Raw genomic sequence first — 12,634 nt, 5'->3', positions numbered from 1 at the left:
AGCAGCACTTGTGACCATCTCACTGCACTTCTGAGCTGTCCTCTGAGATAGTGCCTTGTGTTTCCTTCCAAGAAATGTCTGACCTGATCCTTGTCTGTGTGGTTTTCTCCTCCCCCTGTTCCAGGGATGATGGCAAAGAGGCGCTTAAATTCTACACAGATCCTTCATATTTCTTCGACCTTTGGAAGGAGAAAATGCTTCAGGACACCAAGGATATCATGAAGGAAAAGCGGAAACATAGGGTGAGGAAGGGAGGAGTAGGAAGTGGGAAGTGTTAATAAATTTTGGCCTCCAGATTTACTATCCAAAACTCAGGTTTGCTCGTTTGGACTCCTATGGGATCAATTCACTCAAATTTTATCTGGTTTACCCACATCCTTGTTAATTAAAAAAAGAGAACAAAGATACTTCTAATTGGTTTTTCCAAATGCCACTGTCTTTGGGCCCTAATGTTAAATTATATTATAGCAAAAGAGATGTAGTCTTAACATACTTTATTTTGCTTTTGAGCAACTGGAGTATTAAGCATGAAAACAGATTGTGATTCTTCAATGAAAAATAACAAAAGAGAGATGTAGGGTGTGTTAGAATTCTGAGTGAGCCCAGTTCTCTGTGGGCATGTGTCCATATTGCACCCCAGTACACTGAACACCATGAGGGTGAAGGTGAAATTTAGGCATCTTGACACAGAGGCCAAAACCTAAATTGATTTGGGAAACTGAGCTTTTACTCTGCCCTCGAGCTGCTCATGCCAGGGGGTGATGATGGCATCGTGTCTGGGCTGCCCTGGGCAACCTGATGTTGTCCATTTTTTATGTGTGCTCCAGCATGGAAGATCTTTGGAGAGTGCAGCAGCTAGGGAAGTAAACTAAAAATGCTCTTTGGCAATGTGTCTTGTGGTAACTGCTCCAGGTCTGTCCTGTCCCTCTCTATTCCCAGTGAATTTAAAGCAAAATAAAGCTTGTGTTTGATTCCTCCTCTCTTAGAAAGAGAAAAAGGAAAATCCAAACCGAGGAAATGTGAATCCACGGAAAATCAAAACCCGGAAGGAGGAGTGGGAGAAGCTGAAAATGGGACAGGAATTTGTGGAGTCGAAGGACAAGCATGGTCCTGCTGGGTAAGCAGGTCTGGGGCTGGGTGATTGGGATGCAGTTCAGCCTGCGCTGCAGCTCCCCCGCATCCACAGATCGATACTGCCACTAATCACATTCTCCCAAGTAAATCTGCCTGCTGATTTAAAATTTGCCAAATAAATCAGGGAGCTGGAACAAGGTGGCAGGAGCGGCTCTGGCTGCTGTCGCTGCCTGTGGGCACAGAGGTGTTGGGAGCTTTGGCTCTGCCCCACGGCGATGCCCTTCCCTCACACCCAGCCGAGGGTGGCATCTCGGTGCCATTGTGTGATGGCTTTGTTACATTTCACAAATGGCTCTTCACACCCTAAAGTTGAAGCGGGGGCTGTCCCCATCCAAGTATTTCAAGCTACAGATCTCTCTTTAGCACTTCTGGCTTGGGAATTCATTTAACTTTTGACACCAGCAAGGCTGGAAGCAGACCGAATTCCCCACAATGCTCTTCTTCCTTGCAGCTTCCTTTCATATAAGAAGAAAATCTCTCTTTAAATCACACTCTCCAGCTAAAAATAAAACTTGCTTTTAGTTTAATAAGAGAACAGGTTTGGTTTCTAGCAGGGGAATCGAGCAGCACAACAGCACCATTTTCTTGCTCCTCTCTTTTCACATGTGAGTGTGTTCTTGCATTTGGATTCACTTGGGGTCCAGAGCCCCCAAAAATAGGGTGGTTCCCCTTCCCCACAGTGAAATGAGTCCACTGAAAGCATGAGAGTCTCTTTTCAGTACTGTTCCAGCTTTGAATACTTGTTTTAATGGCATTGTGATTTACATTTTGATGTTCTGTTCTCGAGCTTATTTTTTTGGCATCTTTGAGTTTTTGCCTGATGATACTCAGTGTAACTGCAAGTTCTTCAAGTCCAAGTTGGTCAAAACATCCTTAAGTGCTTTTACAAAATCAAGTGTTAAAGAAAAATGCATTTATTCAGGTGTTTGCTTGTTTATTAAAGTTGTTTATATACTCCTGCTGTTCTGGTGTGCAGCAGCCATTAACAGGGCAGCACCTGAGCAAATTTTAACCAAAGAATTACGTAGAGCAAACACATACAGATGTATGTGATTCTCCATATAGGAGTCTTTGACAAGTAAAGGGTTTTTAGTGATGTAAAATCATGGATTGATTTGAGTTGGAAAGGGCCTAAAGTCCATCCAGTTCCACCTCCTGCCATGGGCACGGACACCTTCCACTAGACCAGGTGGCTCCGAGCCCCATCCAGCCTGGCCTTGGACACTTCCAGGGATCCAGGAGCAGCCAGCCTCTCTGGACAGCTCTCTGGGTTAAAAATGAGCTTTAGACGTCGCCTTGAGCTCTTGAAACAAACTGTTTGTGTGGCTTTTCTCAGGTACCCCTCCAACATGGTGTACCAGAACGGCAGCATCGGCTCCAGCGAGAGCATGGATGGGAGCTGCTACCCGCCACCGCCACAGACTGACTCCATTGTGCCACCACCTCCCTCGTTCCCAGATGACAGCCTGCCTCCACCCCCGGTGGAATTTAGGTAAGCCTACGGGATCCCTTCTGTCACCAGGGAGTAGTAGGTGGTGTAAAAGGATGACATGAGACAGGCTGAGATAGTTCAGCAGAACTTCCTAATGGGTGGTGCCTGGGAACCAGAATGCTCCTGTCTGTAAGGGAGGTGCAGCTGCAGGCAGGGACAGAGGCACAGGCAGCACAGCTCTCCATGAATGCCAGCCACCATCACCACCCCAGGCAGAAGGGGAGAACTAGAGCAGATTTACTCCACAGCTGTGTCCCAGTGAATGGCTTGGCCCCATTGCCGTGGTTTTCCAATGCAGTTGTTCCATAGCATGGACTTCTGTTCCTTATGTTCCATTTGCACAACGCTCTCAGACACATCTTGGAATTCTTGGGGTGTCCTGTGCAGGCCCAGGGGTTGAACACGATGATCCTTGTGAGTCCCTTCCTACTCAGGATATTCCATGACAGAGCTTTGTAAAGAACAGCTTCTTTAACCTCTTCTGCTCTGATCTGTGAGAAATGCATGACATGGGCACTGGAGATGGAGATGTATTTAAGTTTCAAGGACTCGAGTACAGCAGCTGCCTCCTTCCCAGAGACTTGGGTGCAAGTTCAGGTCATTTACTTTGGATTGAATGAAATGGTGACTCCCAGGCACCTCCAGAGATGAGAGTTATGGTCCAGCAGTGGCTCAAGATGCAAAGGGCAGAACAAGAGTGGGCTTTTTCTTTTTTTAAAAAACATTAAAACAGAGTCAAGAGGAACAAGAGAAAGTCTGTCAGACAGGGCTGCTTGGCTTCTCTCCATCTTATCCAAAGGCAGCAGTGCTGCAGCAAAGGCTCTTGTGATGTGTCAGAGAGACCCAGCACTGCACTCTGCAGCCTGTGCCTCTCGGGCAGAGCAGCCAGGAGCTCTCAGATGAAGCTCTCACTGCCTTATGCAGTTGCTTAGATCTCTGCCCAACCCCACAGATCTCCCCTCTTCTGGTTTTGTTTTGATGGTTGTTTTTAAGGAACCCTGGGAGGTAGATTTGATCTCCAGGAGTCTGTTTTGGATCAGCACTGTTAAAAATGGTGATGTTTTTGTGGCAAATGTGCCTTATTTTTCTGTCTTGCCATGGAAGAAGGTCTCAGTTTGGGGTTTCCCTTGCACAGGATGTCACTCTGTCACATGGGCAGTGGAGTCCTCTGGGATGAACAGAACCTCCACAATGGGAGATTCAGTCCCTCTTGCCTTGGTGTTTTCCATAAGAGCACATTGGGTTCCCATGTCCTTCCCTTCTCTCCTCACAGTGGGTCCTGAGACACGGCTGCTGAATGCAGGGGGGAGATCCCTTCCCAGCAGGTGTTCAGAGCATATGCTTTCCTGGCACCTCCACCCTCCTTGTTCAGTTTATCCCAGCAGGCTTCCCTGATCCATGCCTGGTGTGTCACAGGCCTGACCTCAAGGAGGGGTGATGGCAGGAGCTCTGGAGCCAGGAGCTGGTCCGAGCTCAGACGTGCCTGCCTGGCCTCTGACAGAGGTGGGGTGGCTCATGTTCTTGTCAGCCTGGGAGATGGGATGGAGGACAGCATTCCTGCCATCCCTAGAAGCTTTCCTTTTTCTGGAGGTGTAGGCCAAAAGAAACAGTGTGAGGGAACTAAAACCAAGGAGTGAGCTCTCATGGAAACGTCAGTTAAAGCTGGAACTTGGATTTTTATGTCTGGACTGCAGCAAACACACATGATTTGCATTAACACAGAGACTGTACAGTCTGATCTGGCCTCGGGGCTGATTCCCTGTCTCTCTCGTTCTGTTGCCACAGCTATCCTGTAGACAACCAAAGAGGTTCTGGTTCTGGAGGGCCCAAACGATCCAGCCTGGTTAGCCCGAGCCACCCCCCACCAGCTCCTCCGATCGGCTCTCCCTCCGCAGCCAGGCCGGGCTTTGCTCCCCCTCCAGCTCCTCCTCCACCGCCACCACTGATGGAAAACACCCCCCCTCCACCGCCCCCCATGGGCTTCCCCTCCCCGGGAACCCCCCCGCCCCCCTCGCCCCCCTCTTTCCCCCCTCACCCTGAGTTTGCTGCCCCTCCGCCTCCCCCACCTCCCCCAGTAGCCGACTATTCCAGCGTTCTCCCAGCTCCGCTGCCGCAGCCGGGCGCTGGGATTGCGCCGCCCCCGCCGCCGCCCCCGCCTCCCCCGGGCCCACCCCCGCTGGCTCCCAGCGGCCTGGATGGCCCCCCGGCCCCCCCTCTGCCCTCCGACACCTCCACATCCAAGCCCAAGTCGTCCTTGCCCGCGGTGAGCGATGCCAGGAGTGATCTGCTGTCGGCTATTCGGCAAGGTAAGGCTGTGTTTCCATGCCAGCGCTCTCCTCTGCCTCTGGAAAGCCCTTGGGAGCTGTCTCCTGGGAGCGGTGTGACTGCCTTGCTGCTCAGGGCTTGTCCCTTGTGCTCCCTCCTTGTCTGCCACCTCCATGAGCACCCTGCTGGGTTTTATGCTTCCCCCAGCACTTCTGGAGATGGCAGTGGCGGAATTGGTGTGACCCAGGTTTGCTGGGGAAGGTCCAGCCCTGGGGTTACCCTGTGTCGGGGCACAGAAGGGATTTGCTTCCCATTCCACCTCCCACCCAGCCTGTCCTGGCCTTCACCCTCAGCGTTACCCCAACACACCCCACCTGCCTCACTCGGAGCCCTGTGACAGAGGGAGGTTTCAGTGTGACCAGGAGCTTGGCGTGATCCCCTCCGTTCCCTTGTCCCCACCAGGCTTCCAGCTGCGCAAGGTGGAGGAGCAGCGGGAGCAGGAGAAGCGGGATGTGGTGGGCAACGACGTGGCCACCATCCTGTCGCGCCGCATCGCGGTGGAGTACAGCGACTCCGAGGACGACTCCTCCGAGTTCGACGAGGACGAGTGGTCGGATTAGCCACGCTCCCACCCCTCCTCCCCTCCTCTCCTGGGCTCGCTTCTTACCCGATCAGGTGGCCAAACCTCGCACCACATCCTTCTCATCCTGTAACCAAAGATGTGCCAAGGGTTTTCAGACAACCAGCAGCATGTCTCCCCTCTCGCTCCCCCTGCAGCTCTGGCAGGACTCCGTGCTCTGCCTTTCCAAAAGCTCTCCTCACGGACACCGAGGATGCGGCGCTGGGATTTAGCTGGAGGGGCTGTAACGGTTGCTTATTTAAAAGAGAGCTAAACCTCCAGATTTTTGATGCCACCAGGCAGAGCACATATAAACCCTCCATCCTGAGGGATTTTTAAAGTAAAGATGGATGATCCTGTTGTGGCCATGTGGCCTTTTGGATGAAGGACATTTTCAGCTGGTTTTCTCAGTGCAACAGCAGACGGTTGATCTGATGGCTCTTCCTTGCCAGTGAATACTGGTAGTGCTGCAAGAAAATGGGCTTTAAATGTCAGTTCTCTGCTGCATCCCACTGTCACATAATCAGGTTTTTGGCAATAGTGCACAATTCTTTCCCCCCTGACCCCTGAGTATTAATTCCAGATCACCCTGTGTGGGGTGCCTTTCCCAGTTCCAAGGGTGCTGAGTGCCTTGGGTGTGGTGTAAGGAGAGACTTTTTTTATTTTAGAAGCTGCCTTTACCTTCCTCAAATCTCCTGGACTGCTTTGCCAAGAGGAGACTTGCACAGAGGGATGTAAAACCAGGGCAGGGTGCTTGTTGAGCTTCCCACTCTTGGGAAAGCAGAGCCACTGCCCCACTGAGACACATCTGTGGTCAGCTCTGAGCCGTGGCCAGACCTCGCCGGGCTGATTTTCTCCAATTCATGCTGAGATTGTGTTTTAAAATTCCAAATCCAGTGCCTAAGACAGGGAGATGGGGTGGGGAGGGGTTCTCTGAGCACCAGGCTCAGACCACTGTGGTGGTCTTTGGCCTGCCAGGGCAGTTTGAGAGGTGCTTTTTTTAGCGGGGTGATTGTACTTTTAACACAGGGACTTAAATGCTGGTATTGCCTTTGCTTCTTCTCCCTTCCCTCTAGGGAGGGGAGTTTGTGTGCCTAAAAACATCATGTGTGTGTGAACTGAGTTGCCCATCAGTTACATCAGACCTAACCTACCCTAATTTTGTTATTATAATTCATTAGTTAATCTTAAGAGAACGGTTTTTCTCCTCACTAACCCTGTGAATTAATTCCCAGGCTGCTCAGTATAGATCCAGTACTGGCAGGGGAAAATGGGGAATTTGAACTAGCTGACCTCGGTTTTATTGCTGTTTTATGTTACCTTACATAGAATATGAGCGTATCTTGGAAATCTAACCCAGATACCCCTGATGTGTATTTTAATTTGGACGTGACTCAGTAAGGGTCATGCAAAAAGCAATTCCAAAGCCTTTTTGAGGTTATGGGTCCAGCTGTTGTGGGATATGTGTCCCACTAAGACCAACTCTCCCATCTTTTTGCCTTCCCTAAAGTATTTCACCAGCCTGTGCCTGTCTCTCCTCCCTGCCTTGCCTCCTTTAATGATGTTGCTGATACCTGGAACGCTGGGCTCTGCCTGAGGCTGGCTGGAAATCCTGCTTGGGAGCTGATTGATGGCTTCAGCTTGTGCCGTCGAGTTCTTTCTGATTCCCTGTGTGTGTGTGTGTGTGTGTGAGATGGCCTGGAGGATGGGCTCAGGGGTGCAGATCAAGCTGGGACCCAGTGAGGCCCCAGAGGTTCCCTGGATGGCAGCACCGTCGGGTTTGTCTGCAGGCAGGATGCAGGGGGTGTGGGCAGCCAGGCATCCCGGTGGGCTGGGAACACCTGAGCAGCACTAGTGCCAGGTTCTGGAAGAGGGAACAAACCCCTGGAGTGCAGTGCAGTGGAGAGACTCGGAAATGCAAAGGGATGGCTGCTGCAAGCTGGGTGAGGGGAGGAGAGGCACTGCCTCGTTCTGCTGCTCTTTGTGAGAGCATCCTCCTCTGGCTGCTCTGAGACAAGTTCCCAGGAAAAACGGGTCCTGAGCTAACCTGGGCTGACAGCAGCATCACACAGGGAGGCAGGGAGCCTGCAAATGCCAAACCTGGCTCAATTTGAGATTGCATTAACTAGACTTAGCCCTTGTTGGGAAAGGGGAGCGAGTCCTCCTGTCGCCTGAAATACCAGAAGTGCCATATTCCCTGAGCCCCCATGGATGGTGTGTCAGCAGGGCCTGGGGCCCTGGACACGTCCCTCACACTGCCTATTGCTCAAGGATGCTGCTGTGTGGGCACGGGTGGAGGTGGCTCCTCTGGCCTCCAGGCAGCGGGAGGGACGCTGCCTTGTCCCTGCAAGCCTGCTGGAAACACCCTCTGCTCCCAAATCCCATCCCAGGGCAGGATCAAAACTGCAGGATCCTAAACAGAAGGGTTGTGGACAGGTAGGGGAGGTTGGTTGGTGGAGCGTTTTTTAAATCCCCTTTGATTCCGGCCTATTTTTTTTTCCTAAATCTTTGATTGCCTTAGCGTGTGTGGGGATCCCTGAGAAACAGCTGCTCCAGAGAGGGACCATCTCTGAGTATCCTTGCAAAATCGCAGAGCTCTGGGCCACCAAGTGAGCTCAATGTTATTGAAAGCAGTAGGGGAGAGGAGAGGTGCCAAAACCAACCTTTGCAAGACAGAGCAGCTGTGCTGGAAGTGCAGGGCTGCCCTGCCACCTTTGCCCTCGTCTTGGGGGCTCTTACTCCTTCCTCCCCTTTCGTGGGGCTGGGGTGAGCCTCAGGCACTTCCCGAAGCCCAGGGCACGATCTGAGCTCCCCCCTCGCTGCCGTTTCGCCCATCCTGGGAGCCGCTGGCTGGGGGCTGCAAGTCCGGGCAGGCACGGCCGCCTTCCTTTCCCTTCCTTTCCCTTCCTTTCCCTTCCCTTGCCTGGTTAAACATTCTCCCGGTGTCCTCGCCCGCAGTGCTTGGCTGCTGCTCCCGGCAGCCTCTCCCCCGCCGCCCCCTCCCCTCGCCGGGGAAGCCTGGTCCCGGCTCCCCGGGCTCAGCCCGGAGCCGCAGCCGCTGACCTTCACTGCTTCTCCTCTCCTTATCAGAGCCACAGCACCGGGCAGAGCCGGGCCAGGGGCTCCCGGAGGTCCCAGATGGCTGAGGAATCGTGCAGAGTGTCATTTCAGGGAAAGGGTAGATTGGATTTTTTTTTTTTTTTTCAGAACGTGAACTTATTTAACGTGTTTCTTTTGGAAGTCCCTGCCCTGGAGGGGCTCTGGGACGGAGCTGCCTGGCAGGGCAGATGCAGCTGCCCCGGGTCAGGTTTCACTGCTGTTGGATTTCGGGGGTGCTTTCTTCTCTTCCTTTTTAAACAAAGCCTTGAAGTGGAAGTGGATCCGATGTTTTTATTACTGTATTAACATTCATTTTAATTCACTTCAGAAACTAACCCATTTTTCTTCCTGATTAGAATGTCATAGAATTAGACAAGCTGTAACCCCTCCTGAAGTGCCTTATTTTCCTACACGATATAAATATATTTATAAGAGTAATTATTCCACTTATATCTTAGGGGTTTATTGCTGAGCAGGAGATAGGGTGGGAGAGGAGGGATGGGAAGTGCCCTGCACGGACTCAGCCAGGCTGGGGGTCGGAAGGGGACGTTTGGTGGGTACTCTCAGGGTGCAGGGGGTTCCTCACCTCAGACCAAAGGAGTTTCAGCAGCGAAACTCTGCTTAGAAAGAAGAAAAAAGGACGAAAAACCCCAAACATGTGAGCAAAATACTGTAGATTTGTCAGTTTTTTTTTTTACCCCTGCAAAACAAACACTGATGGCCGGACTCTGCAGGGAGGCAGTGGGTGTGGGGGATCAGAGCCCGCTCCTGGTCCATCCCTGCACATCCCCGTGCAGCCTCTGCCTTCTGTATTCCCATGTAATGTCTGTGCTTTTCCCTGTCGGTTGCTGTATAAGCCAGATTTCCTGCTGCTTTGTTTTGTTGTTTTTAATAATCAGCTCAGTAACCCCTGGATGAAGATCCCAACTGCAAATATTTTGTAATGTACGTGTATAAAAAAAAAAGTAATAATTTTTTTGATTCTTTTTTAAAACTTGATAAAATCTTTCTATCCACGGGCGCCTGTGTGTGTTACTGTGGGGGTGTGACCTGGGCCTGGCACAGGGGCTGCTGTGGCTTTGTGTGTGACCTGGAGTCACGGAAAGGTTTGGGCTGGAAGGGACCTGAAGGCTCATCTCATTCCGTGGGCCTGGACACCTTCCACTGTCCCAGGCTGCTCCAAGCCCCCTCCAGCCTGGCCTTGGCCACTCCAGGGATGGGGCAGCCACAGCTGCTCTGGGCAACCCCAGCTCATTCCTGGGAGCGTGGGAGGTGCGGGGCCACCTGAGCCAGCCGTGCCTGTGCTCGTGCCCTCAGTGCGGCCACCAGGGCGTCCCCGGGGGAGTCCAGTGTCCCTGGAGGTGCTGACTGCCCCCTGCCCAGGCAGACACCATCGGCACAGACACCTTTTCCATGCCGAGGTGGGCTGAGGGCTATTGCCGGTGGGAATTTGAGGTCACAGCGTCAAGGAAGCCCCACCCAGGAGCAGCCTCCAGCCTCCCTCCAGCACTCCCTGCCGTAGGAAATGAACCCGGGCTCCATCTTGCAGAGCAGAGTTGCTGCAGCTGGGCTGGGAAGGGGCTGCAGCAGCTTTTTGCCTCCATTTCACAGCTCCAGCTCCCCCGTGCAGTGAATGTGCCTGGCAGTGGTGGCTGCTGGCCCCGAGCTCAGGTGCCTCGTCTGGCCTCGCTCCGCGGGGCTCTGTTCTCTTGCTGCTTGGTGAAAAGCAACAAAAGGCTCTGTCCCTGCTGCTCCTCATCCCTGCTTTTACCGCGGGCTTTGCTCTGCCAAATTCCCTTGGCTTTAGGAGACACCGGTGCCTCGCTCCGCAGCGCTGTGCCTTTCTTGGCTGACAATGGTCCCTGGCTGAAAAACCTCATTAGATTAATTGGCCTTGCCAGCTCCTGAACAAGCAAGGCCTTTAGTCGTGCAGGGGCGCAGAGGGCAGGGGAAAGAGGGAGCTCTGGGGCTTCCACACTCCCTCGAGCTGTGTGTCCCAGGCCTTGGCTCCAGCTGGAGCCGGGGAGGAGCAACTGAGCTCCTGGCTGCCTTTGGCCGGGCGTGGCTGGGGCCAGGTGGTGCCTTTGCTTTTCTGGGGTGCAGGACAACACCTAGCTTTGTGCTTTTGGAGCGACAGCCCTTGGAAGTCATCGTCAGAGTTTGGCAGGTGTTGGTGAGTTTTGTGCTGGTTTAACCCCTTAAACAACAGGGAGATCTTAGCTCCAGATCTGCCTTCCTGGGTACCCCACAGAGCCCTATCCTTCTACCCTCCACGGAGCAGGGAAGCTCCTGGATCTGAGGTTCAGCTGTGAGCAGGGAGGAGAAGGCCGGCAGTGATGGATTGTGTGAGCCCCAGCCCTGCCCGAGAGCTGGGGCAGCGTCTCCACGGCTCCGCAGCCTTGGCACACCCACCTTGGCCCCGGCCTTTGATCCCTCTCCGTGCCCGTCTGTCCCTTCCACATGACTCGGCACAGGATCACAGCTGGCCAGGCTGCGGCTTCACAGGAGCCCCCGTCTCCAAAGACCTCTTTAATTTTCTCCTTCAAGGTGGTGTTAGCAACACCCAGAAGATGCTGCCGGCTGCCTTGGACGAGTGGGCTGTGTGTCCTTTCCACCACTGACGTCAGCTTCTCTCCCTTAATTCCCCCTCTGGGACCGAGGCGAGTGCAGGCGCTGCCAGCTCGGATCAGCGTTAGCAGCCTGCTCTCCCAGTGTGTGGCAGCTCCGCCGTGCCAATGTCACCCCTGACAGCCATGGGTGGTGGGAGAGCACTACCCTCTCCCAGCGTCCTGGGAGGGCCCGGTGCCAGCAGAAAGTCCCCGTTCCTGGCCCGTAGGTGTGCTGAGATGGCAGCTCAGCCCCTCAGAAATGGCTGACTCCTCTCTGCCGCTCCTGCTGCCTGGTGGGTTTTTCTCTCCTCCTCCCTGCCTTTGCCGTTGCCTACGCGGTTGTGTGGGGAAGGCAATCGGCTCCCGTGCTGCGGATGGCTTTATCTGTAACTCTTCCATCTGCTCACAGCAGCTCACAAATAACCACGGGGTGCCAGAGGAATTATGTTATTTGGAGCTCAAGTTTCTGCAGTCTGGCAGGGCAGCAGCTCTGCGCCGGGCTCAGCCGCTCTGCAAAGGCCAGCGCCGGCATGGCCAGGGCTTAAGGCAGGAGCTGGGGAGGTGGCCAGGGCTGAATTACTCTCTCCATCCAGCTAGACAAAGCCCCAGCCCTGAGCCAGCATGGAAGCCTGGTCCCTTGGGAGCTTCCTGTGGAGAGCAGAGGGTCCTGCTGGCCCCGGGTCCCTGCACAGCCTTGTGCGTCGCATGGGGCAGCAGATAAAATGGGAGGCTGCTGAGCCCCTCTCCTGGAACTCTGCTGTTTCCCACCAAGCACAGCCCTTTCAGACAGACTTCCCTCCCTGGGAAGCACCACGGATGCCTCCAGAGCCATGGCTGTGGTGGTGGCCGGGGATGATGCTCGAGGCCGGGCTGTGCTGGGAAATGCCTCCCGCTGCCTCCGGCATTTGGTAAAACACTTACAGCAGGGCCGTGTTTTCTTCATTTCCTGCCTGCTGCTGCTTCCAAGGAAACAAAATCCCCCAAGCTAGGGCTGAGGTTTTTCATTTAAATGTAACCCAGGCCCATAACTGGAGCCCCTTGGCCCGGCGGTCCCAGGGTGGTGCCGGAGGAGGCACCTCAGGACTCGAGGTCCCATCATGGGCACTCAGAAAGGCACTGAGAGCACAGACCCAGCCCTGGGATGGGGTGTGGGGAAGGGCAGCTCTCAGCTGCACCCCAGGCAGGGCACTTGGGGTTCAGGGTGCCAGGGTGAGGTTTCGCAGTAGCAGCAACCTCCTTCCCTCCGCCCATCTGGCAAAACCCTGAGGGTTTTGGCACCAGGGCTGGAGCAGGGTGGTGTGGGACCAGCCCTGGCTCAGTTGTGGGTGCTGCCAGCTCTCTCACCTGCACAGTGGCCAAGGGCAAGTGCTTGGAGCCAGATCTGGGCCCCACTGCTGCCAGCAGGACCAGGGCTGC

At 53.9% G+C, this 12,634-nt stretch overlaps 1 protein-coding gene across 2 annotated transcripts in view; it reads left to right on the top strand.

The window, feature by feature from the left end:
• Positions 1–9,629, top strand: part of WASF2 (WASP family member 2) — a 32,234-nt gene extending 22,605 nt beyond the window's left edge. For both annotated transcript variants that reach the window (XM_030232498.2, XM_050983242.1), the window contains exons 5-9: positions 125–242; positions 987–1,117; positions 2,471–2,626; positions 4,412–4,932; positions 5,354–9,629. In XM_030232498.2, the coding sequence (XP_030088358.2) occupies positions 125–242; positions 987–1,117; positions 2,471–2,626; positions 4,412–4,932; positions 5,354–5,511 (1,084 nt within the window). In that variant the 3' untranslated portion in view covers positions 5,512–9,629. The remainder of the gene's footprint in view (positions 1–124; positions 243–986; positions 1,118–2,470; positions 2,627–4,411; positions 4,933–5,353) is intronic.
• The last annotated feature ends 3,005 nt before the right edge of the window (positions 9,630–12,634 follow it).

The sequence above is a fragment of the Serinus canaria genome, chromosome 23 (genome assembly GCF_022539315.1).
Source record: "Serinus canaria isolate serCan28SL12 chromosome 23, serCan2020, whole genome shotgun sequence".
Classification (NCBI taxonomy): domain Eukaryota; kingdom Metazoa; phylum Chordata; class Aves; order Passeriformes; family Fringillidae; genus Serinus; species Serinus canaria.
This window is presented reverse-complemented; position numbering and strand designations above follow the sequence as displayed.